Here is a 26,958-nt window from a genome sequence, read left to right on the forward strand (position 1 = left end):
TGAATATTTTCCCTTTTCCAAAAAACTGTTTAATGAAAACAATGAAAAAACTTTTCATTTAAAAAATGAAGAAAAAAAAAACTTCCCAGGCTGGATTTTATCAAACACTTTTTCTGCATCTATTGATATGACCATATGATGTAAGATTTTAGACGATTGTAATTTCCCTCTTGTATAACGCCAAGTTGCTGATTTTTTTTTCTCTAAATAAAATTTCCTTTAGCCACCGTGCAGCTGGTGTGAAGCCTTCAAGATTGTCGGTGACCAGCTTCCCCTAAGACTCTGAAAGAGGCTTCTGCCAAAAGAGAAGCCACCACTTAATCATCTGGGCACTTTCTGCTAAGTTGCCTGGGACCCACAAGTCTGGTCTCTGAGACGTCCCTGCCGCCGTGTCAGTCTCTGGCCTGGTCCCAAAGCTTCAGAGGTACTGCCCTGGGCTGTGAGGATACCTAGGATCACCTGCTTCCTGTCTTACTCTATTCTTCTTAGATCACACAAATGTGGGAGCAAAAGGAGACCTTAGCAACTGTGTGGAGAGGCTGGAGAGGCCCATCCAGTCTCTCCTCATCTCCCCATTTTACAGATAAGAAATTGGAATCCAGAAAATAAAAAGACACCCAAAGAAGCAAAGCAAAGTAATAGCAGAACTAACTCTTGGACACAGATCCTCCTTACTCCTCCACTCTGCCTTTTTCTCCATTCTTTACTTCTATTTCTGGGGACTTCAAGAATTGGGTTTGATAATAAATGCCAGTCCGTTGAGAAAATGCCCTTCTTTTGGCCAGCTTCTGACCAATCCTTGTGACCAATCAGCCTTACCCTGGATACTCTGTTTGGCTTCCATGTGGGGCAAAGCCCTGGGGATGTGCCAGGGAATCCAATCAGAATTTCCAATTTGCAGAATCTAAGGACAGAAACAGAATGGGGCCAGGATGTGCCCATGAGTCAGCTCTGCCTCAGCATTTGGCCCATGACACTGGAATCTGATATAGATCCTCCTTCTTCCTTCCCCCTTCCCGCTCCTCTCTGAGATGACAGCAAAAGCTACCCTCTTTAACAAGGCAGAGTACTCTAGAACTCAGAACATACCAGCACCACCTGTTCTTTCACCTGTTCCTTCATTCCATATGAAAGAGCCTGTGGAGCTGCGGGACCTGTGCGCTCTGCAAGGATTCCCTACCCCCACTCCACCCTGGCAAAGAGGAAATAGCCAAGTAGGAGACAGGGAACAAAGTCCTATCACAGAGGGCAAAGACCGTGTCTGCAGCGGCTGGACAGAGAGAAAAGGCCGGAGCCCCAACAGAAGCACCACTCAGAGCTGGTCTGCCATGGACACCCTGGCCCATCTCCTACAGCTGCTGGTGCTGCTTCTGACCCTGCCCCTGCACCTGATGGCTCTACTGGGCTGCTGGCAGCCCCTGTGCAAAACTTACTTCCCCTACCTGATGGCCATGCTGACTGCAAAGAGCAACCGCAAGATGGAAAGCAAGAAACGGGAGCTCTTTGGCCAGATAGAGGGGCTTATGGGAGACTCCAGGATGGTGGCGCTGCTGGATCTGGGCTGTGGCACTGGTGCCAACTTCCAGTTCTACCCACCTGGCTGCAGGATCACCTGCCTGGACCCAAACCCCCACTTTGAGAAGTTCCTGACCAAGAGCATGGCTGAGAACAGGCATCTCCAATATGAACGGTTCGTGGTGGCTCCAGGAGAGGACATGAAACAACTAGCTGATGGCTCCATGGATGTGGTGGTTGGCACCCTGGTGCTGTGCTCTGTTCAGAGCCCCAGGAGGGTCCTGCAGGAGGTCCAGAGAGTGCTGAGGCCGGTGAGCAGAATGGGAAGGGTGTGGGCGTGGGGGAGGCAAATGCAACATCGGCCACCCCCGTGTCAGGGCACTCAGGATGGAGAAGCTGGTGTCCTAGCACATTAGACACCCACCCACCCCATCTGCTGGTGAATAAGAACTATGACACGGCCTCAGTGGGACAGAATAGGGTGCTATGGAAACACACAGGAGACCCACCTAGTCAGGGGGAGGGGAAGGAGGACACCCAAACAAGTGAGGTTTAAACTGAAATCTGAGGGATTAAGCAAAGTGTGCAGAGAGTGGAAAAAGTAGAGGCAAGTTCCAGATAGAGATATTAAGGGAAGCAGAATCCATAAGATTTTGAACTGGAGGTAGAGAGAAAGGAGTTTAAGATGGTTTCCAGGATTCTGGCAGGAGCAACTGGTGGAGGGAGTGAGAGAGGATAGAGGAAAATGCCACTTGCTGACATGGAGGAAACCTGTTTGGGGCTTGTTAGGGCTGAGGTGCCACTGAGGCAGCCAGGCAGAGAAGCCACAGAGGCCATTGGAAGTCCAGATCTGGAAGTCAGAAAAAGATGTAGCCTAGAGATACAGATTTGGACGTCACCAGCTTGTAGCTGGTGTGCTCTGTGGGTACATGAGATCACCTGCGGAGATTACAGTGAAGAGAGAGGAACCCAGCTTTAGTCAGGACTCAGGTACGTGGTTTCCCTGGGATGTTGGCCGAGATTTCCAGGAAGCAGTTAGACGTATGCATCTTGGGACAGAGCTCAGGGTGTATGTCTCTATCGACACTGGGCTCTCTGTTCCTGTTTCTCCAACTCCCTATCTGTCTGCCCTTGGCTATGCTGTCCTTCTGGTCACCCTTCAACGATCTCTCACCAGTCGTCCCCACTCAGTCAGGGGAGGCTCTTCACACTCACTTTGAGTGGGAAGGTGGGAGGAGCCAGGGGATCAGAAAAAGTCAAAAGCAGCAGTTTGTTCTATAAACCCTCCGACCAGCAGCTCCCGCTTCCCTGCGAGGGGAGTGGGAGTCTGCATCAGGCGGAGGGGAGAAGGGGGGAAGGTTGTGAAACGAGCAGACAAGCGACACTCACTCTCGCCTCTGGCAGGGAGGCGTATTCTTTTTCTGGGAGCACGTGGCTGAGCCACGTGGAAGCTGGGCCTTCCTGTGGCAGCAGGTTCTAGAGCCCACCTGGAAACACATTGGAGATGGCTGCTGCCTCACCAGAGAGACCTGGAAAGACCTTGAGAATGCCCAGTTCTCTGAACTGCAAATGGAGCGACAACCCCCTACCTTCAACTGGTTGCCTACTGGACCCCACATCATGGGAAAGGCCGTGAAATAACCCTTCCCCGAGTTCTGCCTCCAGTCAGAACAGTCCCACCTTCCAGCAAGTCTGTCTTCCACTGATAGGGATCTAGGCCGAGAGAAGCCGTTCCCCCACCACTTCCTTTCCCCGCCTCTGCCAGGGTAACCTCTAACCTCAAGACTTCCTTCCACAGTGAAGAAGCTCTATTCCTTTCCTGACCACAGGGAGGAAACAGTTATGCCCCGTCATATCCTTACTGCCAGTTCCTGGACTGGGTCTCCCAGTTTTTGCCCACCGACCCCTGGGATAGCTCCCCGTCCCTTTCCCTTGTTCCTATGGTACTGTCCCTCCCCCCTTTCGGAGGGCACACAAAAGTCAGATACATGCATTGCTGCCAGACCTCCCAATCCTCCCTCCCACTACCACTTTTGTCCTGAGAGGTGGGGATACAGAGAGAATCAGGCGTTTCCTGGAGACCTCGGGCACGAGGAAGCAGGACTCAGCAAAGAGGCCAGAGGTTTGTCCTCAAATATTATTTTAATAAATAGACAAAATCCACTAGATTGATGCAGCAAACTAAGGTCAAAGGAGATGGGAAACTAGGGAGGGAAGAGCCCCTGAGTCAGCGATACAACCTCCTCCCCAACCCTCTGGGCTAAGGCACTTTTGGGGAGACAGGTCCTTGGGGTCCTGTTATACTGGGTGAATGGGAGAAGGAGGGATTATGGTCCCTTCTCCCCACCTTTGCATCAGGACATTGCTGCCTTTCTCAGTCTACCTCATGATCCCATCCCTGATTCACCCCTCTCGTCTCAGCACTCTAAGGGGAAGTTTGGGGGTGCTCCTTCTGGGGGGAGAGGTTTATGCCCCCGAGGAAATAGATCCTGCCCAATCCTGATGGGACACCAGCAACCCTCTTCAATCTGAGGAGCCATCTCTGGGGACACGGGGGAGGGGCCCCATGGGCCAGGCTGGGACAGAAGCAGCTAGCTGGTGCCTGGCCCAGAGTGCCCATCAGAGCCCAGCTCGGGGTGCCCGTCGGCAGCCAGGATGGGGTGTGCATCAGGGCCCTCCCGCCGGGGACTGCCCCAATTGCTCCTCAGGATGGTGCCTGTCTTCTCCTCCTTGAATTGCTGTCGGTCCTCCCGCGGGATCTTCACGGCATGGTACTGGGGCACGGTGGCCTCGGGGTACCGTGCCCGCTTGAAGAATCCCATCTGTAAGAACACCAGGCCAGACATGAGGAGCCTGCAGAGCTGAGATGCCTGGAGCAGCACAGCCCAGCTCCTGGCTTCCACCACTCCTGGGACACAAAGAAACAACTGCAGCAGAAAGGAGATGGGCTGGACAGAATCTTGTGCAGTAAGCAGCCCCCACAAGTGCCACCATCAGTGCTGGGTCCCCAGGGTCTCATTCACAGCAAGAGAAAAACCAGGAAGGAGACCAAGGTGCAGGACCAAGGACATCTGCCTTGGCCCCTGAAAGAGGGGGTTGAAGGTTGAACATCAGGACCGCTGAGCCCAAAGGCTTCCACCCGCCCAAGCTTTTTAAGAGACCCAATAGCGTCTCCCAGAACACAAATGAGATCTGAGGGAAAACATGGCTTCCTAGAGCTGTGCATACTCTTCTCAAGACTCATACACATACACCTTGTGTACTCAAACACTGGGCAGCAGCCCCGTTAGGGCAGGGCCCTCTATCCATGAATGTATGAATGTGGTAGCCTAGCCCCGGCCTAAATCATGAACGTGCTGGCCCTTACAAGGTGGAAATGTGCCCCTTATACTTAGGACTGCCCGAGACTCCTATATGCTCAGACTGAACGGCATCTCCTTGCACATTTGTCTCTGCACACTCATGCCCAAGAAGAGACATGCATGGCACCTCCCTGCAGTCCACATGCTCACACTCCAGGAGCCCACCAACCCTGTGCATGCCCCAGGCTGTGTATGCCCTTATAACCTCTCCCTTATAATTACCTCCTACCCCAGTTCCCGGGACTTGCTCCACCCTCATGCATTCTCATTTCTTCACCCTGAACATTCCCGGTCCCCTGAAAGCTGGGCACTCTAATAACACTCACACACATACATACCCCCCCACACACACAATATTTTGAACACACGCACGTACACACATGCACACACACAATTACCCCACAGTCCCTGGACCCCCAGCTTCCACGGCCGAGGGTTGCACGGCCAGATGGGCCCGGTGATAGTTGGTGGGAAAAGATGAGTTCTGGCTGCTCCGACGGAAGAAGCCACACTGGGATGTCAAAGGAGGCAGGGAGCAATTGAGGGGAAGATGGGAAGACTGAGGAAGGATGGGACCTTATCTCTGCTCTGTCCCGCTTCCGTGAGCACAGGAAGCAGGGATCATGGAGCCAGTTTCACAAAGGCGTCGATCTCCCCCAAGAATGACCAACTTCCCAATAGTTTGGATACGACTCCAGAGGCCTGGTCCACTGATGACTCACATGTGTCAAAGGATGTATTTAGTCTGCGATTGGTCGGGGGTGGAATGGGGTAGAAGGGTGTTCTCCATAGAGCCCAAAGGACATGCATGGTTCCACACAGCCCAGATGTGGCACGCAGTTCAGGGTAGGATTGCTGGTGATGGATGTGATTCCCTGTACTGACATGTGTTTTATGTGGAGCCCCAGATGTGAATGTGATCCTGTCTACACTCTATATGTACAAGAATGGTTCCACAAAGAGCCTGGTATGTGGAGGCTCCGAGTTCAGTCCTGGAGGCAGTTTCCTGGAGTTAGTTTTCTAGGCTGTTGGCCTTCGTGCCCACAGTTTCCTTTCCAAACTTACCTGCCATGCTCTAGTTAAATCAGATCACACTTCCCTGCCACCATGACTCAGCCTCCCATGGTCCTTCTGGAAGGCCCAGACGCCACCCTCCTCATCTCCCACATCCAGCTCCTACTACTAAACCTTCTTCTACGGCCCAGCTCAAGCGCCTCCAGCTCTGAAGCTTTCCCTCCTCTGAATTCCCACTGCACTTTCTTCACGTAGTGCCTTCTGCCTGCCCTTGACTACAGGGCTCCCCTTCCCCACTAGACTATCAAATCCCTGCGGACAAGATCTGCATCTGACTTTCACTTACATGTGGAATCTAAAAACCAAAATACATTAACAAACAAAACAGAAACAAACTCATAGATCCAGAGAACAAACTGGTGGTCACCAGATGGGAGCGGAGTTGGGGACATAGGTGGAAAAGTGAAAAAAGACGAAGAAATACAAATCGCCAGTTATGAATAAAGCCACAGGGATATAAACAATAGCATAGGGAATATATTCAATAACATTGTAAAAAGTATGTGTGGTGTCAGATGGGTAGTAGACTTACCAGGGTGATCACCTCATAAATTATACCTATATAAATGTCTAATCACCTGAACTAACTAATATAATATTGCATATCAACTATAATTTTAAAATAAATTTATATAGATATATAGATATGTAGGTATATCTATATATAGGTATATAGATATATAGATCTGCATCTGACTTATCTCTGAAACAACCAGGTCCTGATAGAATCCCTGGTAAAGGTGGGTAGGTGTTCGATGCAGATTTGCTGAGTAAATGAGAGTATGGGTGGAGGAAAACCACAGCAAGAAAGGCCACCTGCCAAACCGGGAAACCCAGCCCCCACCAGCCCCACCTTCCCCAAGCCTCACCTTCCACATGAGCAGCACCAGCAGCGCCAGTACCAAAAGTCCGGCCAGAACAGCCAGGAGGATGACCCACCAAGGGACTCCCTCTGCCACCACAGCCACCGGGTCCAAGTACACCATCACGGGGATCTAGGGAGCGAGGGGTTAACGGAGCAAGGGTCGGGCAGCAGGAGAGAAGCGCTCCCCCAGCACCACCTCCCAGCCCTGCAGCTCACCACTGTGGAGGCATCTCTGAGCACCAGGTTTTTGATAGAGGACTTCACGGTGATGTTGGCTCGGACAATCACTTCCAGGGACTTCACCGCTGAGTACTCCTAAGGAAGCAGGAAAGGAGACCCTCCTCCTAAATGCCCCATGTCGCTTCCTTCCCCCCAGCTCCTAAAATTATAAATGGAATGGTGCCCAACACAGAGGGTGTTTCTGCCCGTCGTGGGTTAAGTGTGTGCTGCATTTGAACAAGAAGGAGGTAGATGGAGAAGTGAGCCCCAGAGGGGCTGCCAGGGAGGAGGACACCCAGCCCAGAACCCCAGCAGTGCTCTCACCTCCAGGAAGGTGCTGTTCCAAAGACGACCCCAGACATGCAGCACAGCCGCCCGGTCAAAGCTGTAGAGTGGGCAGCTGAACACCACGCAGTTGGCTGTGCCCCGGGCACAGTCCTGGGGACCAGGATAGGCAGGACTCTGAATTGCTGAGCCTGCCCAGGGCCCAGCACCCTCACAAACGTGGTCACACAGACACAGTCACCCTGCCTAAGCCTCACCAGGTACAGGATGTTAGACCTGGGGAAACAAAGCCCCTTCTGCCAGGCCCCTGCCCAGCCTCTGGCTCCACCTGCATGGGGTATAGCAGCCACGTGCCATCTGCTCACTCTGCCCAGAGCTTTCATCCACCCCTCCATAAGCCCTCACATCTTGGACCCTTTATCCCCTTGCTCCTCATTTGTATTTCTCCCATTTTCCTTACCTGGTCTCAAACTCCCCTCCTCCAGGAAGTCTTCCTGAACTAACCCTGTTTTCCAAAATAGTGGCCTACCCCAGACCAGGGCTATTTGGCTTTGAAATGCATGGAGAGCAGAGAGGTCTCTTACTCGATAGCAGCAGACAGAGTAGCTTCCCCAATTGATGCTGATGTTGCCTAACATTGGTTCCATTTATTGAGCACCTACTACCAACCTTGCATGTACTTATCTCATTTAAGCTTCACAACTATCCTACAAGGTGCATATTATTATCATCCCCATTTTTCAAACTAGGAAATTAACATTCAGAGAGGCCGGGTGGCCTGCCTCAGGTCACACAGCTAGCAAATCTAGTAAGTGGTCCAGCAGATATTTGAACCCAAGCTATATTTGGCAAAGCATCATTCCTACACTAAGCCCAAACTCACTGAAGGAGGACGAGGCTGCCCAGGAGCTGCTGGGGAGACAGGGGACACAGGCCCTGCTCCTCCCAGACCTGACCTAAACCCATTTGGCCCATTTCCACCTAATGGTCCATTTGCCTAAAAACTGTTACATTCATCACACTTCATATAAGAATGGCTTTGAGAATGAGTTCTGTGATCGTCTTATATTTTGTCACTTTTGAACAAATCAAGAACCCTTGGTCAATTTGTCTAAAAGGCCTTCTGCCTTAATTTTAAATCAAAGAATCAATTTCAAAGTTCTTAGTGAAAAGGGATGCCTTTCTATTTATCCAGAGAAATAGAAAATTCTTTATGCCCCCCTATAATTCGAACAACTTTATGCCCCCCTATGTTTATTGCAGCACTATTCACAATAGCCAAGACATGGAAACAACCGAAATGCCCATCGGTCGATGACTGGATTAAGAAACTGTGGTACATTTATACAATGGAGTATTACTCGGCCATAAAGAAGAATGAAACCTTACCATTTGCAACAACATGGATGGACCTAGAGAACATTATGCTAAGTGAAATAAGTCAGATGGAGAAAGACAAATACCATATGATCTCACTTATATGTGGAATCTAAACAATAGAATAAGCAAACAAACTAATCAGAAATAGTCTCAGAGATATAGAGGAAAACCTGAGGGTTGCTAGATGGGAGGGGGGTGGGCATGAGGGAGAAGGTGAGGGGTTTAGAAAGCACAATCGATAACCACAAGATGGCCACGGGGATACGAAAGTCAGTTTGGGCGATATAATCAGTAATGTTGTAAAGATTTTGTAGGGTGTCCGATGGACACTGGTCTTATCAGGGAGACCACTTCATGGATGGTGTAGGTGCCTCACCTCTGCAGTATACACCTAAAGCTGAAGCTGAATAATAATGAGTATCAACGATAACTTAATATATATATATATAGTCACAGGAAATGGAACACAGCATAAGGAATAGAGACAGTGGAAATGTAACGACTGTGTGTGATGTCAGAGGCGTAGTAGACTGGGGGAGGGGAGTTATCACTTTGTGAGGGGTATAAATGTCTAACTATTACTTTGTTTTGCACACCTGAAACTAATAATATTAATTAATTAATTAATTAATTAAAAGGGATGCCTTTCCGAGGAAACCAGTCACGTGGAGAAGGCAGGACTACTCATTCAATAGGGAAACAGTGATCACACAAGTTCACACTACTCCCAGGCGCCTTCGTTTGCCTCTTGCCTGCTGTCAGGGGAGCAGGGATGCTGAGGGCCCCCAAGAGAGACAGGATGTGACCGTGGAGCTGCCTCCCAGGCAGACAACACCAGAGCTGGCCCAGCGGCTTACATTCCCCAGCAGTCTCTTCGACTTCGTGCCTCTAGTGCCCAGGTATATCCACACCTGGGTTTCACTTCCTGGCAACCAGCCAAATATCCCCCCTAATCTGAGTTCCTCCACACTCCTACTGTCAGTGCCACTCTCAAAAGACGAGCACAGCGCATGTGCCAATTTGCTTCATAAATCCACTTCAAGAACAAACTATGTAAAACAAGCAGACAAAAAGGAGGTAAAACTGTTCAAAAGGGATATACTTAATGAGTCACACCTAATATGCTCTAATTTTAGTGATTAGAACTTTTAAAAACTTAAAATGTTTTTTGACATTGTAAAACTCAAGCCGGTTTCCTTACACAAATTGGCTTTTTTGTCCTAAAAGAGTTCAAAAGAACAACAAACAAATCCCATAGGTGGCTAAAGCCATCCGGCCCTATAAAATGTATGGAGAATAGAATGTATGGCTAACTCACTGGCTGTAGGTCAAGTGCCCTGCTCTGGATTAAGCGCTTGGCAGGCGTAGGACGACCTGTGGTGTCGGCAGCTGCTTCACACGTGTGATGTGAACTGTCTGGTCAACTTGCCTCAGGTATTGACCGTCAGAGCATCCCTGGCCACCCACCACCCTGAGGCTCTATGCCCCCAGCACCCTCTGTCACACCACCACACACCCGCCATTCTGGTTGCACCACGTATGCCTTGCTCTCACCAGGGTGATGTTTTTCTTCTTCTCAGCAGAAGACACTGGCCACCAGGACGTGCTGGGCTCCGGCTGCTCATGAGGTTCCTGCTGCTCCGGCTGCTCCAGTTCCCGCCGCCTCCTGCCCTTGCGGTCCACATTCTGGATGTTGTGAGGGGGGCCCCATGAGTGTGCCTGAGATGGCATCTCGTCCGCACTGCCTACCTCCTAGCCCCCTACCCACCTACACACGCCCAGCCCCATGACACCCTTCCCAAAGTCTAACCCCTCCACCCTGCTTCAGCGGCCCCCACCCACCCTGCCTAAGCCTCACCAGGTGGAGGATGTTGGGTCTGGGGGAACAAAGCCCCTTCTTCCCGGGCCCCTGCCCGCCCTCCAGCTCCACCCTCATGGGGTACAGCAGCCACTTCCCGTTGGCAATCTCGTGGGGCCACATGATGTTGAGGAAGGCAGAGCCCAGGGTGTTGAGCGACTGGCCCTGGTTGGAGACCTGTGGGCACAGGGAGTGTGAAGGGAGGGAGCTCGGTTTCTGAGGGGACCTTAAATCCACAGAGACGGAGGGGACAAGGGCTGAGGAGAGGGCCTCAGGAAGCACAGTTTCAACAAAGACTCAGGATCCTAAACCCCCCCCAGGCATGATTCTTTGCCCAGCCCAAACCCAGAAAAACCTGGAGATGTCACTGGCAGGTATGGGGAGGCCCCAGCAAAGCCAGGCCAGAGTTCTGGAGAGAGACATCAGCCCTCTCCCCACGTCCCCATCCCCCAGCTGAGGGTCCCCTACAGAGAAGCTTCCCTGGGCCCTCATGGCCTCCCCAGACCAGCAGGTGAGATGTCCAGTCAGGGATGACCAGGAAATGGTCAAGGCGCCTGCACAAACACCTGCCCACAGCTGAGGTCCAGGTGCAATGGGAGGCCTCGAACTTGCTGGGCCAACATGCTGCCATACAGTAGCAGAGCCCCAACTCTTGGGACATATCTTAGCTTCTCCTCTATGCCAAGAAGGAGGGGGACCACAAAGGACCACATACCAGGACACTTACCGTGACCTCATATTTGACCTTGCTGCCAACATCCTTCTCAGACTTCATGGCGCTCTCGCCCTGCACCACACCGGAGAAGAAGAGCTGCTGGGGAATGGCCACCCTGGAGAGGAGGGGTCAAAACAGGGACTGAGGAGTTCTGGGACCTGATGGAGGACTGGGAGGCAGAGCCGAGGCCAGGGTGTGGGATTGGCAATGCCCACCCCTACAGTGCATGTGCCCACTGGGGCAGGGCTTACCCTGCGATGGACAGCGGCAGCTCAATGAAGACATGGGCCCGGACAGAGACTGGATGCAGCTCCTGCTCGCTGATCCTGGCATGTGGTCAGGTGCAGGCATGGGCAGCAGGCACAGGCACCACCTCAAGTGGTCGGGGGAGCCCCTTCCAGGTGGACATCAATTCCACTGCCCCCAAGCTCACCCCACCCCAGCCCCACCAGGCTTACGTGGCCAACAGCAGCTCCACCTCTAGTTCTGTGGTCTCAATGGTGATCCCTGAGGTGCTGAGGATGAGGTAGAAGGTGATCTAGGCCAAGGATGGAATAGGATTAGAGTCAGGGGAGGCCAGGGGCTTGAGAAGGGCTCAGGGGTTGGAGGTCACTCAGATAGGGATAAGGACAGAGTGCCAACCTGGGCACCTCTCTTCATGGGGTTCCCCAGCTCACACTCAACACGGGAGGCATTCTCATTGGATAGGCACAATGGCTTCTCCTGGAGTGGGGAGAGAAGGAGAGGTCAGTTTGGATTACTGGAGCCCCCCAGGACCCCACCAACTCCAGCCGGGTCCTCACCATAGGGTCCAGGGCCCGGACTCCTGAGTAGTGCAGAGAGGCAGGGAGGCTGATCAGGAGCTGGGCTTCATGGGCATCGTCCCCATCGGCCTGGGGCTGGGCTGGGTCCGAAGGCAGGTTGGTGACCTCCAGCTCCAAGCCAATGACTGGCTGCCCACTCAGTGCAAACAGGGCTGTTGTCCCATCTGCATCCCTGGAAGGTCAGATCCCACTCATTCTAAGATCTGAACAACCCCTGCCTCTCCCATTCTTGCCTCTTCCCCCAGTGCATGCAGCAGGCCTGAACTCCGGGGGGCTCTGCTCCCACCAGTCCAAGCTTCAGGTCTTCCCATGCTCTCAAGAGACCTAGACTGGGAGTCAGGGGACCTTCATTCTGGTCCCAGCACCACCACTTGCTCACCTTGGGCAAGTAGCTTAACCTCTCTAGGCCTCCGTTCTCCATTTATGAAGAGAGACTAATGATAATTCCTGCCACATGGGGTTGTGAAAACTAAACAGTGAGATGTATGTGAACTGGGTATTATTACATGTTATTGTGACAGAGCCCTGTGGCCCTGTCACTGACCCTCATCCTATACTCTTCTGAGTTACCAGCAGGTCCTCCCCAGCCTTCTGCCCCCCCACCCCTGCAGGCTCAGCCCCTCCCTCCTCTGCCTGGCCTTCCTAAGGGGGCTTCCTTACATTCCTTGAACTCTTGCCTGCCCACCCCACCTTCTCCCTTGCTCCCCCTCACATGGGCAGAGGCTGGAACTCCGTGTTGCTGACCCGGGCACAGAAGCGGGCATGGACCAGCTGCAGATTGCTCTGGCAGATCTTATCTTCACCACAGCCTTGCTTCAGGAAGTGGATCTGGGGAGATATTTGAGAAAAGGGTCAATCCTATGAGATGAGGCAGGAGGTGAATGTGTTGCCAAGGCATATGGTGGGACAGAGTATCACAGGATTACAAAACCTGGGTTCAACTCTCAGATCTGCAGCCTATTAGCTGTGTGATATTTAGCTGGTCCCTTAACCACTCTGAGCTGTGTCCTCATCAGTAAAACGATGGGAGTATTACAGTTCTAGCTAGTCCACAGCAAGACCACATTTCCCCAGCCTTCCCTGCATGTAACCAAGTTCCAGATTTAGAAAGTGAAGAGTGCCAGACCGGCCATGAGAACCATACAAGGAGCTTCATGTTACCCCTTTCCTGCTGACCAGGATGGAGATGACCTAAGGACCTTAGAGGCCTCATTTGAAGATGCAGAGCCCCATCCACCTAGGCCCCTGAATGACTCCATGGAATCGAGAAACACTGTCCCCTCTGACTAGGAACAGGTGACTCTTTGGGCCATTTTCCATTTTGGGGTCTATTTGTTACAGTACCTCGAGATATCAGGCACTACTGGAGCAACATGTGAAAGAACTTTGAAAGCTATGAATGAGTATCACTGGTGAGGGGCCATGATCATTGCCCCTGCCAGCTCCTTTTTCTGGGCTAAACCAGAACACATGCTCACCTCTGCCCGCTGGGTGCTAGGCTGGTAGGCATTGAGGATGGGAGCCACTGGGGGCAGCCCCTGGCCAGGAGCCTGTCGCCGGAGCCGAGGGGTCTGGAGACTATAGGACAGGGTCACCACAATGGCCCGAAGCTTGTCTTTGACATTCTCCTTGCAAGGGGAAAAATGAACATGAGTGGATACAAGAACAATCCCCAGGCCCCAGCCCTACCCAAAGCCCGAGCCAGACTTAGGACAGATTCTGAAACTTGGAAAGAAGCTTAGGGAGATGAAGAAAAGAGGTGGAAAACTGAGCAAGGAGAAGGGAAAGCAACCGGGGGTTTGGGGGGGGGAGGGCAGGAGCCCTGTCACATGGCAGGGTCCATGTGACAATGGACCCTGCTATCTCCATCTCCAAGGAGTACAGAACTTAGCAGGAGATACAAGAAGGCACCAGGTGAAAAGTCAATATCTTAGAATGATGTATGAGTGCGTTAGGAAAGAAGATAAAAGGAATCAAGGAAAAGAGATCGTGCAATGACAGTGACCCTCAGAGGCCAAGCGGTCAGTGTCCACCTGTAACTGGAACATGGTATCTCCGCAGACTCGGTCATGCTGGTGCTTCAGCCACACGGTGCCCGAGGCCTGGTGCTTGGGGTCATCCGGGCCACGGTTCAGGAAGGTCACACGGGGGACCTGGCCCCGAAGCCTGCGGTCTGTGTCCCCATCTAACACGTAATCCAAGGCTGTGGCATTTGGGGAGAAGAGAGGAGCCAGTGAGCTGGGGAACTTCTCCAATCTGACCCTGTTCCCAGAGGCCTTTGTCTCCACCTCGGAGTGAACCCCTCCAAACCCAATGTGGTGCGAGGTGGGAGGGGGACCTCACTCACCCACAATAGGACTGTAGCTGCTGGGGACTGCAACGTAGCTGAAACAGACCCTTAGGTCCACACTGTGGGGGCAAAGGTTAGCTCCTGAGCCAGGCAAGGCTGATGGGCCAAGGCCACACCCATACCCTGCCCAATCCTGCCCCAGCCCCCAGCCCCAAACTAGGCAGAGAAATGGAGAAGGGAGCAGGAGGGGTGGAGGTGCCCACCCAGCCTCCCTCCCCTTAAATCTCGCCTCACCAGACCAAGTGGCCACCAGCACAGTTGGGCTGTTCTAGGTCGATGGTTCGTGGAGCAATGAAGACCTCGTAAGAGACATGGAGGACGGGTCTGGCCCTAGGAAATGGGGAGTAGAGGGCACAAGAAACATGAGAACATAAGGTTGGGAAACTGGGGAGATGGGCAGACTCTTCAGCATCAGATTTGGCTCGAGTCGGGCTTATGCCTCAGGGAAGGAGAAAGCAGAGAAGAGGCAGGGCTCACCTGAAGAGCACGGCAGTGTCAGCCAGGGAGCCCACCAGCAGGTCAGGATAATGGTTCCCATCCACGTCCAGGCCGCCAGACAGAGAGTAGCCAAAGCTCTTTATGCCCACGGCCTCGCCCTCCAGCACCTGTGGGACCGGACTGTCAGCTCCCCCACCCATCACTCCCACGTCTCTGCCTCCTCCCCTACCTTCTGCGGCTATGCCCCTTGTTCTACTCACACCTGCTCCATCATCCCAACAAACCCCCTCACCTGGGAAGGTTTGACGACAACCCCCAGACTGCTCCCGTGGTAGATAAAGACTTTTCCATCTGCATCAAAGGGAGCACCCACAGCGATATCTGCAGGCGAGGGGAAAAGGCAGTCAGACTGGAGGGGCAGGGGAGACAAGGTCCAGGCCCCAGCTTTCCCTCCATCACTCAGTTCCATGTTGTATGCTTTCTATTTTATTGAGAGTCTACTAAGTCCCAGACACCTTACATACATCAGTTTCAATCCTCAGCTACTCTCTGCAGATATTACTAGCTCAGAAAGGTTAGGTAACTTGCCCAAGGTCACAGAGCTGGTAAATGGTAAAGTTCAGGTGTAAGCCCAGGTTGCTTCTCTCCCTGAGCCCTCAAAAGATCTCCCCTTGACCTCTAAGGTACTTCCCCATCCCTGCCTCTGCCCCCCTCCCTCCCCTGAGCCTTTCTAGTTCCCAATCACACCTGGGAAGCCGTCTTGGTTGAGGTCCCCCAGGACAGCCAGGCTGATCCCAAACATGGAGTCGGGGGAGCCACAGAGCCGGAGAGGGGAGACCCCAGCCCAGTGACCCCCCTGGTTCATGTACACATACACAGCACCCCCCAGCTCTTCTTGGCGCTCAAAGAAGTAGGGGGCACCCACTACCAGGTCTGCCCAGCTATGGAGAAAGAAAAACAGTCAGTATGGCATCCTCCCCAGGCAGGGGAGTCAGGAGGAGATGCCAGAGGACGCTCAGACCTCCTGGACCCAGCTCCCCCCAGCTCCACTCCCCTCTACCCACTTACCCATCATTGTTAAAATCAGCCACAGCCAGTGAGTAGCCAAAGCCAGAGGTTAGGCGCTCCCCGGACAGCATAACTTCAGGCACCAGGCGACTGGCACTATCTTTGCGCAGAATGACCACAGCGCCCTTGTGGTTGGCACGGGGGGCCCCTGCCACAAAGCTCAGCTCCTCTGCACGTACCAGACTCTTCCCAGAGTCAATGGAGAAACCTGGGTGGGGGTGACTACCAGTGAGCACTCCCCACAAGACTCAGGAGCCAGGGTGTGTCACAGCCGCCACGGCCCCCTCCTCACAGGGCCAGAGCCAAAAGGTGGAGGCACCCTCCAAGTTACCACCACCACAGCTGGATTTCTCCTCCTCCCCCTCCAGAGGCCTGGCAGCGCCCCTACACCCAAAGACTGGAGTGTGGCACAAGAAGTGCAATGATGTCAGTCTCAGGGACTGGGAAGGAAAGAGAAGGGCAGTGGCTGAGAAGGCCAGACACCGGGCAGGAGTGAGCCCACTAGCAGGATCTGGGGCAGGAACCCATCCTGGGATTCCCAGGGAACTGCTGTCCCCTCTGCACACCCAGGAGGCCCCAATCCCATCCAGTGCACCTTCTTTGCCCGCACTCCCATCCTGCCAGGGAGAGGAAGCCTTCATGTGGATGGGGGAGACAAAGCTGATAAATGAAATAGGGAAGAGCTTGAATCACCCAAAGATCCCCCAGGCCTCATTTCCTCCTTCTCTGAAGTGGGATGTAGATAAGAAAATGAGAGGGACTTACCAACATGGCTAGAACTTTCTCCAGCATGTGCCCACCATCCATCCCTGAGAGAAAGGCCCCCTAGAGGTCTAGCCACCTTCCTTCACAGCATGGTCTCCACCCACCTGGTTCTTCCTCCACGGAGGCCCCTGTTCACAGCCCCGTAGGCTCTCCCCCTTCTTCTTGGGCCTTATCACTGGGCCTAGCTTGTCTCTAAAATTTGGGTCCAACATGTGTTTCCCTGGGTGTGTGTTGGCGGTGTGGGGCAGGAGAGGAGGGGCAGCCAGGCCAAGCCCCCAGGGCTCAGGAGAATGTGGGTGGACGCTTACAAACCTAAGTAGCTATTCAGGGCCAAGTCTCCGGCTGGTCCTGGGAGCCGGTCAGCAGGGTCCAAACTTTTATACACCAGCTGGTCAGGGTCTGAGCTATCAATGTTGGTCACAAAGAGCAACCCTGCGGGAGGTGGGGTGAGGGGGAGGGAGGAGACACCAGGGAAGAGACATCCAGAGGAGGGGGCCACAGAGTACGGAGACAGAGCCAGACACAAAGACAAGAAGGAGACGAGGTAGAGGTGGAGAAAGATTATGAGAGAGACAAAGAGGTCAAGAGGGATAAGATTCAGAGACAGAAAGACAGAGAGGGACAGGGTGAGAGACAGAGACAGAAGGGTGGGAGCACGGAGAGGGAGGGCAAGAGAGAGGAGCAGAGGGTTAGAGTGGCTCTGGGCCTGGAGGGGTCCCTACCAAAGTAGCTGTTGGCAGGGACCGGGATGAGACGGGGGTCCTGTTCCTTCTCACCCCCCGCCTCGTAGGGCCCGTCGTCCAGGTGGGCCAGGTCCGCTGAGCCCTGCGCACAGAGCTCCACCCTGGCAGTGCCTGCAAGGACAGACCTGTTAGTGCCCAGGGCAAGGATTGAGAAGCATCCCTCAGGCCAGATGCTAATTAGACAGGCACACAGGGAAGCCCCTCCTCGCCCTATGTCCACCCCCTCCCCAGCCCACAGACTTGGCACACACTCACCGAGTGTCAGCTCAGCCAGCTGCAGCGTGCGGAGATGGGAATGGGAGTGATGAGGTGTAGACTGGTGTATTGGTAGGGAGGACCAGCCATGTGGGGCGGGGGGGGCTCATGCCAGCATGTTGAAGAACATTCAGCCATGCGAAGGAGAGGAGATACCTCCATTCGTGTGTGTGCTGGCATGACCGGGGTGGAAGGTGCTGCAGTGCCCCAGGGCTACATGGCAGTGAACATGTGGGCATGCTTGGCCACGTGCTGCCTGAAATCCCAGCTCTGAGGTAAGAGGACAGTTTGGTTCCCTTCTCCCCTCCCTGAGGAGTGACTCACCCTTCCAGTTATAGGTTCCCGGGGCCCCAAAGAGGAGGTAGTGGCTGTCGGGGGAGAAGGCAGCCGCCGCGCCCTGCTGGCAGAACCCAAATTGTTCATGGCCCTGAGGGCGTCCCTCACAGAACTTCCACTCCCCACCATCCAACTCATCACGGATGGCCAGGTCCTGGCTTAGCACAAAGCAGCGACCAATCACATCCCTCGTCTCCAGCATCTGATCCACTCGCTGCCTCGCCTCATATCGGTGTGCACAGGTCTGTGGGAGGAAGGGATGAGGGACTGGCCATTCCATTGGGTCAGGGACCTGCTTGAGCCACGCTACCCACATGTAGACATGTGGCAGACACTGGTTCACGTGCACACACACACACACACACACACACACACACACACACCTATGCTGGCATCACTCGAGCACCACAACTAGCCCAGTGTTAGGCAGGTATATTCACAACCCACTATCCCATCAGCACACACTTCCTTGCCCTGACAGGATGAACTCCTTGTTCCACATTCTTCGGAGCATCCACAGGCACAACTAAGCCACCACATAGGACTTATGCCTCCTTGATCACACAATAGGTGACTATGCCCAATCATGCCAAGCTTGGTCTTGTTTCGGGCCCTTTGTAAGTGACATCACCCTGTCTGCGAAGAACTTCCCCTCTCCACTCTCCATGTATCGCTTATTCTTGAAAGCCTGGCTCAAATCACCCCACATACAGGAGTCCTTTCTCTCCATTCCTTCTTCATACTTTGATGGACTCGGGACTACACCACTCACTTAACATTAACCATTAGTCTGCCACATAGTGACTTGTATTATTAATGGTGTGTTTGTGCATGCTCGTGATGATACAGATGATACACACAGATACAAAAAAGGAGAGAATGAAAATCTCCATAATATGCAGTAGGCTATTTGAGGCATGGACCAGGCTTTTCCCCGTCTTTACATATTCTCTCTCAGTAACTAGCACAATGCCTGATGCTTGAAAGGTTCTCAGTAAGAGTCTGACAAATGGATAGATGGATGAATGGTTAGATGGTTTCAATTTATAAGGACAGCGGCCATATCTTATACTTTTTTATATCTCCCTGAAGTCCTGGGAAGTAGACCATCATACCATATGCCCAACCTGTGTTCTATAAGCACACCTGTGAATATGCACGCACCATGCACACACACACACACACACACACACACACACCCCACCCTGGCATATAGTCACAAGAAGTGGTACTTACAACAATCTTGCCCCCGGGCCCCTGGCTCCGAACACTAACTCCCAACCACTGGTTCTCCTTGCTCTCCTTCTGCACATCAGCTAGAGGCGGGATGCTGGGAATTAGGAGAGGGAGGAGAAGGCCAAGTCTTCTCTTCCCCCCTCATGTGTTCCCCCCACTCCACCACCACAGAGCCCGCACCTCCCCGGTCGATGTCCACTCTGAAGCAGTCGGTCTCCTCCAGGCTCAGGGGGCAAGCGAAGAGCCCTCCCGTGCGGTTGGCCTGCTGCCCAGGCAGAGCCAGGGCCTGGGGAGCGCCCACCAGCAGCCTGCACAATGGGATAGGAACAGGAGTTAGTGGCCAGAGTCCTCCCCCTCCCTAGGCTGCCCAGGCCCAACCCCTCAGTACCCAGCAGAGTGTTGAAGAACTAAGAAGGGCCAAAAGTCAGTTTCCTAAGTCCTGGCAAGGGCAGGTTAAGACCTGTGGCCATGCAATCCTCACGTTACATATGTACATACTCTCTGGATGAGGGACCACATGCACAGTGGACATACATACACACATGCATACACACACACACACACACACACACACACACACATCAACCCCAGAAGCCTGGCCAGCATTGCTAGTTTGAAAGAACCGCCTGTTCCCAGCACCTGTTCCTGATCCAGCCTTTCCTACCCACTCCCTGGCCCCATCCCCAAGTTCTGCCCTCCTCCCTGGTCCAGATGAAACCTCCCAGAAATGCCAAGAACGCTGGGAGCAAAAGTAACAGGGGCCCAGACTGGCACCATAAGGTAGCCTAGGGACCAGCTTCGGAGGCCAAGCAAGAGGCTAGATGGCCTGCTTCCCCTACCCCCTCATTAGGGACCCGTCAAAGACCCCACCCCCAGCTACCCTGCCAGCCCAGGATTCTGTCAGTCACTCCAGCTGGCAGGAAAGTGGGGGCAAATTTCTCATTCTGTCTCCAATCTTTCCCTCCCCCATTCTCTCCCCACTTCTTTAACCCCCTTTCCTATCCTTCCTTCTCTCCACAACTATGATTTTCCCATTCTTCCCACCCCACCCCACCCCCGCCCCCTCCCAGTATTCTCCCCTTCAGCCGCTTTCCCAGCTATAACTTTCTTGGCAGGACAATTTTCCATAATCACAGCCAAGGCTTCTTCCCCGGGAGAGGAGTGTGCTGGGAATGGAGGCTGCCTGGGTCCCCTGGGGCTGAACCCCCAGGCCAGGAGTGAAGAAGGGAGAGAGACGAGGTGATTGGCACCCAGCTGGCTCCAAGGACCCTCTCTTCTAAGAAGGAGAGACTCAAAAGTGGCAGCAGGGCAAACCTCAAAGCCTCTCTCCCACAGTTTTCCTCCTTCTCCCTTCCTGGGGGGTAGGCCCAAAGCTGTGTGGGGCAATACTGCAGACAGGCATCCGTGAGGCACTGTGCCATTTCTGACGGTCCGGGAAGAGGGCAGGGCACAGAGCCATTCTTCCTTCCCACAACTCCTCCTCCTCTCTTAGCAGCTGTCATCCCATGTCAGGGCCAGTGTCAAGAGACAGAAGGGTGGGGAGAGTGGTAGGGAAGAGAGCGTGGCACGCATTCGGCATTTTTTAACAACTATTTATTGAGAACCTATCATCTGCCAAGCCCTATGTCAGGCACTGGTGAGACAAGGAAGTAATATCTCTTCAGCACCTACTATGAGTCAGGCCCTAGGCTAAATGCCAGGGACAAGAGAAACTAACGTTTATCACTCTCTACCTAGCTGCAGAGGCTAGGCAAGTTTAGTTCATTATCTCATTTAATCTTCACAATCCCCTGTAAGCCTTCTTTTCTTGTCTTTCAGACGAGAACACTCACTCAGTGACATTAAGTAGTATGGTGGAATTCAAATACACATCTGCCTAACTCCAATTCTCATGCCTTTTCCATCACACCCAGTGACAGGCCATCTCCAGAACACTGAGACCCCTCCAGAAAGGGAAGAGGAGGAGCGAGAGGGGAAGGTACTCCAGGCAGAAAAGAAACCAGGTGGCACAGCCAACCTTCACACAAGTCCTCAGTACCCTCCCCCCACATCTCCAACACAGAGATGCCCATCTCTTGGAGGACCAGGCTGTCTCATTCATCTTTGTGCTTGCCCCATAGGATCCTGAACCCACACTTCACTGCAAAGACAGCTAGTGCCTCAGCTGGTCAGCGCATCACTAAGCACCAGGAGAAGCTAAGAGTCAGTGTTCAATGCTTACAATCTCCTCCAGAGGTCAAGAGGAGGGAGGTGGGAGGAGGAGAGGAGTCCATATGGAGGAAAGAAGCTGAGCGCATGGATTTGCCCAGCCCCACCCTTGTTGGAGAACAGACCAGCCCATCCCTCCTGGAACAAGAATTCCCACTCTCTGGTCCCTCCACCTTTGCCCCAGCCACACACTCCATCTGGCGTCATCCCATGATCCCCAGCCACCCCAGACCTCTGGACAGAACAGTAGCCACAGCTGCAGCCACTGCAGAGAGAAAAGCAAAAACATGCTGGCAGCTGGGGGCAGAGGGACTCCCTGGGAGCCGGGCTAAGAGAAAGTGAAGGAGAGCCCACGACCACTGCACCTCTCAGTTCTCCACACACTCCAAGCTCTCACCCAAGTCCAGCCCTCTCTGACTCTCTCAGTCTGGGTGGCCCTCTGGGTAGGGTTGCCGGCCTGAAGGTTGGCTCAGCCTGCTGGGTGCTCTGGCCAAGCCTTTGGATCTGGGCTCACTGTAGGCACTAAAACTATTCTCTAGCTCTGTGGATCCCAATACAGGAGTAATAGTACTAACACCTCAGTGCATTAGCTATGGACCTTGCCCTATTCTAAGAGTTTTCTGTGCTGGCGAAGGAGACCTGGAACTCAAAAGCTAGGGAGGAGTCAAGTACTTGGTCTCTCACGTGCCACCAGGCAGCAGAGCGCCCCCTGCTGGAGCAAAAGCCGGGTTAGGCAGTCAGGCCCCTCTGGGAATGCCCCCAGCTTGACTCCGGGAGACATAATCAGGGGCCACCTTCAGAGATGAGGGGGAAATGCAAGAGATCAAGCTATTAAAAATAACCTAGAATTTGCCTGGAAATAGCTCAGAGAGTTCAGCATGTCCTAAAAAGGCCTCCAAGTCCTGGAACTCTGGAAGATGGGGGAAGGGGGAGGAATGGAGACAGATGAGGGAGGAAGTGGACAGAAGCCTGAAGAAGAGATGAAGTCAGTTGCTTTCTATCTCCCCCAAAGTTTGGGAGACCACACACCCTCCTCCATGATTACAGGGATAATGGAAGAAGAAAGATCAGAGCTAGCCCCTCCTCCCTAAGCGGGGAAAAGAGAAATGAGTTCTTGTCACTACCCTCTGCCCCCAGGCCAAGAGTAGCAGGGAGAAGACAGTCCCCAAGGACAGCATCGATCCCAGTAATGGACACTTAGTGTGGCTTAGGCGCTGGCCTAGGAAAGAAAAGCCGCTTGGCAGGAGGGAGTGGGAAGCTTTCTTTCCTTCTTAAAATCATACATAGAGCTAGAGCCAATAGTACAGGAAGGCATGACAGTCACAGACCCCACACATGTGTGTCCTTCTCCCCTGGGTCCTGAACTGATTACAAAATAACTAGAATTGTCCTCTGCCCCTCACTCCTTCCTGCCTTCCCCCACTGCTGAGATTCCTGGAGCTGGAAATTTCCTGAGCAGGAGGAAGGGGAACCGCCTGGCCAGCATCCTTCCTGGATCTCTCTCTTGCTGCTGCTGCTACAACTTTTGGGGGCTATGTTTTCTGCCACTCTGTGTCACTAAACCACCTGGCGCAAGTTGCCAGACACTCCAAGGTCTGTCCTCTCCCAACCATCCCATAGTCTTGAGCCACAGAAGTGGCAGGGCTCTCCTGGTCTCCCGGGGTCCTGCTGCCCTCATTCCATCCTATGGCAATACACTGGCAGGAAGTTATTTCTGGAGTCTACTCCTCATCCCTCCCGTGGTACCTTCAGCCTCTTGTCCTTTCCCAATCTTCCTGCCGGAAGAAGAGACAAAATGCTCAGTCCCCCTCCCTGAAGGAATTCAGCCCTTTGAAAAAGGAGAGCCACAGACCCTGAGACTGGAACAAGGATGAAAGTCAGGAAAGTGAGGGGAAAGCAAAAGGAGATGATCGGGCTTGCTAAGACAACAACCTTGCACTCCAACTCATCCCCAAAGCAAGAGCCTGGGTCTCGTGGCCCGTGGGTACACCTCCAGACCCGAGACAGAAAAGACAAAGCTCCAGGCTGGGGTGCGGGACTTCTGTGTACAGCCGAGTCTTCGTGGGGTTGGAAGACTGAGAAATGAGGTGGGGGTACGGAATCTGTGATTCGGCACGGGGACTCTGGGTGGGTGCGGTGACTCACCAGCTCTGGGGTCGCGGCTGTAACTGCCGGTGCAGAGCCACAGAGAAGCCGAAGAGGCTCCCTGGCTCTCCCTCCTTGCGCAAGGCGCCCATCACATCCAGATTGAAGGCGACAGCCCCTGAGGAGAGCAGTCCCGCGAGTAGGGATCCAAGAAGGTAACAAATCCCAGGGACACCCCGAGGATCGCGGTCCAGAGTCCCCGCCATGGGGCGAACCCCGCGTGCGCTCCCCGCGAGCGCAACTAAACTTGCTCGAGGCCCCAAGCCCCAGGTCCAAGGCAGGTCTCTGGTCTCGAGTCTCGCTGGTCTTCAGGGGTCTCCCAATTTTCACCGCTCCGCAGCCCCACGCCGGTTGTCACGACTGCCGCAGACGCGTCTCAGCGTCTGCTTCGGCTCCGGCCTCCGCCTCCGGGGCACCGCCCCGCCCCGCCCTTGGCCCGCCCCCCATTCCGCGGCAGGTGGAGGCCCAGCGGCAGAGCGAAGGGATGCCCAGGCAGGCGGCCCTGGATGGAACCTGGTCTCGTTCCCCCACCCCCAACCCCACCCAAGCTCCGTCCCGCCGCCCCCTGTGCGCTCTACCCTTCCCCACACTCCTGCCGGACCCCGCGAGGGTGGAGGCGGCGCCTAGGAATGGAGAGCGAGAGAGAAGTACAAAGAGAAAGGGGTCGAAAAAGAGAAAGGAGCATAAAATATGAGAAGTCGATGAGGCTAAAGGAGTCTGGGAAGAAAGGTAGGCAGGCAGAAAGAGAGGAGATGAAAAGAGTGGTCTCGGGCCTGGGTCCCGCGTGGTCCCTTAGCACTCCCTTTCCCCTTGGTCACATGGAGCACCGCTCTTGCTGTTCGATTCAAACCACTTCCCACCCCTTTCCATCCCACCCCCAGAGCCCAGCATTCATCAGCATTCAGGGGAACAGAGGAAAAGACAGGCAAGAAGAGAGAGGAAAAACTCAGCAGGTCTGCGGAGGGGAGCAAAGGAGGCAGGTAGAAAGAAAACAGAAAAAAGAAAAGAGATGGAGAAAGAAAGGCAAGAGTTTTATCAACAAGGGATGGGATGAAGAGAGAACACACACATACACACACACACACACACACACACACACACACACACAACACACACACATAAGACTGAAGGTGATAGAGGAAGAGGAAGATAAGCTGGAAAAAAAGGAAGGTGCCAAAGAAGGGCAAAGATGAAAGGGGCAGAGGGATGGGAAGGATGTCTCCAGGTCCCAGACCCTTCCCAGGACTATATATTTCCCACCCTCCAAAGGGGAGGGGGCAGAGTCCTAAGCTGGCCCAGGCAGGAGCTGGGTGGGACTTTGCAGGGATCTCCACAGGGACCAATGGCCTGTCCCTTTTCCTTTCCCTTCCCCTCAGTCTGAAAAAGAAGCAAAGGGTGGGGGGGACATTTTCCAACTCTCTTCTATTTATAACTCTAATCCTGAAATGGGGCCAAGAAGAGAGATAGGAAATAATTTGGCACAACTGGAACCTCACTTGCTCCCACCTCCCCTTCCTAGTTGTCTTTCTTAGTGGGTGTTTGTCTTGTGTATATCTATCTGTCCATCTTTCCCTTCTCTCTCTATCTGGTTTTGTCTCATCCCAAACTCTATTTCTGTCTGCCTTCTTGTTTCTGTCACTTGGAATATTTCTCAGACTATTTCTCAATGTCTGTAATGTTTTCTCAGCCCCTCAGACATTATCATATTCTTAAGATTCTCTCTTCTCCAACCCTTTCTCTAAAGTCCCCATATATATCCTACATAGCTCCTCTGTGCATGTTCCCTTTGCCTCTCTTACTTCTTTGTCCACGGTTACACTGTTTTAAAACAAACAAACAGGTAGGCTGTCACTCTGCTGGCCCTGGGACAATCCTTGACCTGGGTAAATTACTATGCATTTGAAGGTTTTGGCCTCCATTTTTGCAACACTACACTTGTGGACATCCCCTCCAGGGAATTACCACACCTCTAAACAGGTGCTGCCAGCAGGCTGGCACTAGGATCCCACTGTTATCCCCCAGATATGCCTTCTCCATCCCTTTTCAATTTCAGAGCCACAGACAGAAGAGAAGAACTGATATGAAAACACAGAATAGTAAAATCAGGATAGAACTCGGGACTCTCGACTCAGCCCAGCCCAGGATCAGAATGTCTTTAGAACCCCAGCTGCCTCCCTCTCTGCACCTGCAGCTTCTGCCTCCCTCCAGCTCCACTTCACTGGCTCCTGCTAAATCCAAGGCTGAAATCAGATGCCAAGAATCTGCTTCTGACCTCCTCTGCCCAAATATTTGAAAAGTCACCTCATCGCCACAGGAGAAAGTAGCAGCAAAGAAGAGAGAGAAAGGCAACCCAAAATTAGCCTGGCTATAAATAGTGGGGCAAGAGAAGGCGGGAACATGCAAGAGCCCTACAGCAGCCTAGTAAGTTTAGACATGCAGATCTTCCCTAAAGGAAAAGTGAGACCAGATTGTTGGAGTGGAGAGCAAAATATTGTAGGAATATTATAGGTGACGGAGGGAATGAAAACGCTAGAGGGATCCTGAGAATGGCAGGAAGTTGAACATTAGAATAAACAACCTGCCAGAGAACTTGTATTTGAGTCAAGAGTTTGGGAATTCATTAAATTAAAACCAATGCTGGGGCGGCCGGATGGCTTAGTTGGTTAGAGCGCAAGCTCTGAACAACACGGTTGCTGGTTCGATTATTCAACGAGGGCTGGGCCAGTGAGCTGCACCCTCCACAACTAGATTGAAGGACAACGACTTGGAGCTGATGGGCCTTGGAGAAAGACACTGTTCCCCAATATTCCCCAATAAAAATGTATTTAAAAAAACCCAATGCTGATACTATATGATTTCACTCATATAACATTCTCAAAACAGCGAAACTATAGAGATGAAGAACAGATTGGTGATTGTCAGGGTACAGAGGGTTGAATATAAAAGGATAGCTCAGAATTCCTTCATGTTGATGACGAATTCTGTATCTTTATTTTGGTGGTGGTTATTTGAGTGTATACATGGGCTAAAAATGCACACACATGCAACACACACACACAATTGAAAGCACTGATGAAAATTAGATACAGCCTGTAGGCTAGTTGACAGTGTTGTAGCTATGTCCGCCTCCTGGTTTTGATATTGTGCTACAGCTATATAATATGTCACCACTGCGGGAAGCTGGGGGAAGGGTACACAGGACTTCGTGTACTATTTTTGCAACTTCCTCTGAGTCTATAACTATTTCAAAATAATTTTAAAAATTTATAAATGCCCAAGCTCAGAAAAGACTTTGGCCCCTTTCTGAGTGGAATCTG

At 52.9% G+C, this 26,958-nt stretch overlaps 2 protein-coding genes across 6 annotated transcripts; one reads left to right on the forward strand and one right to left on the reverse strand.

Annotated features, from left to right (window-relative positions):
- Nucleotides 1-534: 534 nt before the first annotated feature.
- On the forward strand, nucleotides 535-3,678 carry TMT1B (thiol methyltransferase 1B). The gene is made up of 2 exons (XM_033117625.1): nucleotides 535-1,826; nucleotides 2,920-3,678. The coding sequence occupies exons 1-2, from the start codon at nucleotides 1,032-1,034 to the stop codon at nucleotides 3,154-3,156; spliced, it is 1,032 nt and encodes a 343-aa protein (XP_032973516.1). The 5' UTR covers nucleotides 535-1,031; the 3' UTR covers nucleotides 3,157-3,678.
- Nucleotides 3,245-24,033, reverse strand: ITGA7 (integrin subunit alpha 7). Of its 5 annotated transcripts, none has more exons than XM_033117624.1 (26): nucleotides 23,642-24,033; nucleotides 19,469-19,596; nucleotides 19,289-19,368; nucleotides 18,041-18,296; nucleotides 17,441-17,572; nucleotides 17,031-17,150; nucleotides 15,954-16,161; nucleotides 15,633-15,826; nucleotides 15,178-15,266; nucleotides 14,925-15,052; nucleotides 14,682-14,777; nucleotides 14,445-14,506; nucleotides 14,131-14,300; nucleotides 13,576-13,725; nucleotides 12,810-12,925; nucleotides 12,077-12,269; nucleotides 11,916-11,996; nucleotides 11,732-11,811; nucleotides 11,525-11,599; nucleotides 11,286-11,388; nucleotides 10,559-10,735; nucleotides 10,255-10,386; nucleotides 7,360-7,473; nucleotides 7,033-7,131; nucleotides 6,821-6,946; nucleotides 3,245-4,337 (listed from the first exon to the last, which is right to left on the reverse strand). In XM_033117624.1, the coding sequence occupies exons 1-26, from the start codon at nucleotides 23,845-23,847 to the stop codon at nucleotides 4,107-4,109; spliced, it is 3,546 nt and encodes a 1,181-aa protein (XP_032973515.1). In that variant the 5' UTR covers nucleotides 23,848-24,033; the 3' UTR covers nucleotides 3,245-4,106. The 5 variants fall into 5 exon arrangements, with proteins under 5 accessions (XP_032973515.1, XP_032973512.1, XP_032973511.1 ...); XM_033117623.1 differs by lacking the exon at nucleotides 17,441-17,572 and adding an exon at nucleotides 5,276-5,388 and having other exon boundaries at nucleotides 4,133-4,337; XM_033117622.1 differs by lacking the exon at nucleotides 17,031-17,150 and adding an exon at nucleotides 5,276-5,388 and having other exon boundaries at nucleotides 4,133-4,337.
- Nucleotides 24,034-26,958: the final 2,925 nt, after the last annotated feature.

Source organism: Rhinolophus ferrumequinum, chromosome 10 (assembly GCF_004115265.2).
Source record: "Rhinolophus ferrumequinum isolate MPI-CBG mRhiFer1 chromosome 10, mRhiFer1_v1.p, whole genome shotgun sequence".
Classification (NCBI taxonomy): domain Eukaryota; kingdom Metazoa; phylum Chordata; class Mammalia; order Chiroptera; family Rhinolophidae; genus Rhinolophus; species Rhinolophus ferrumequinum.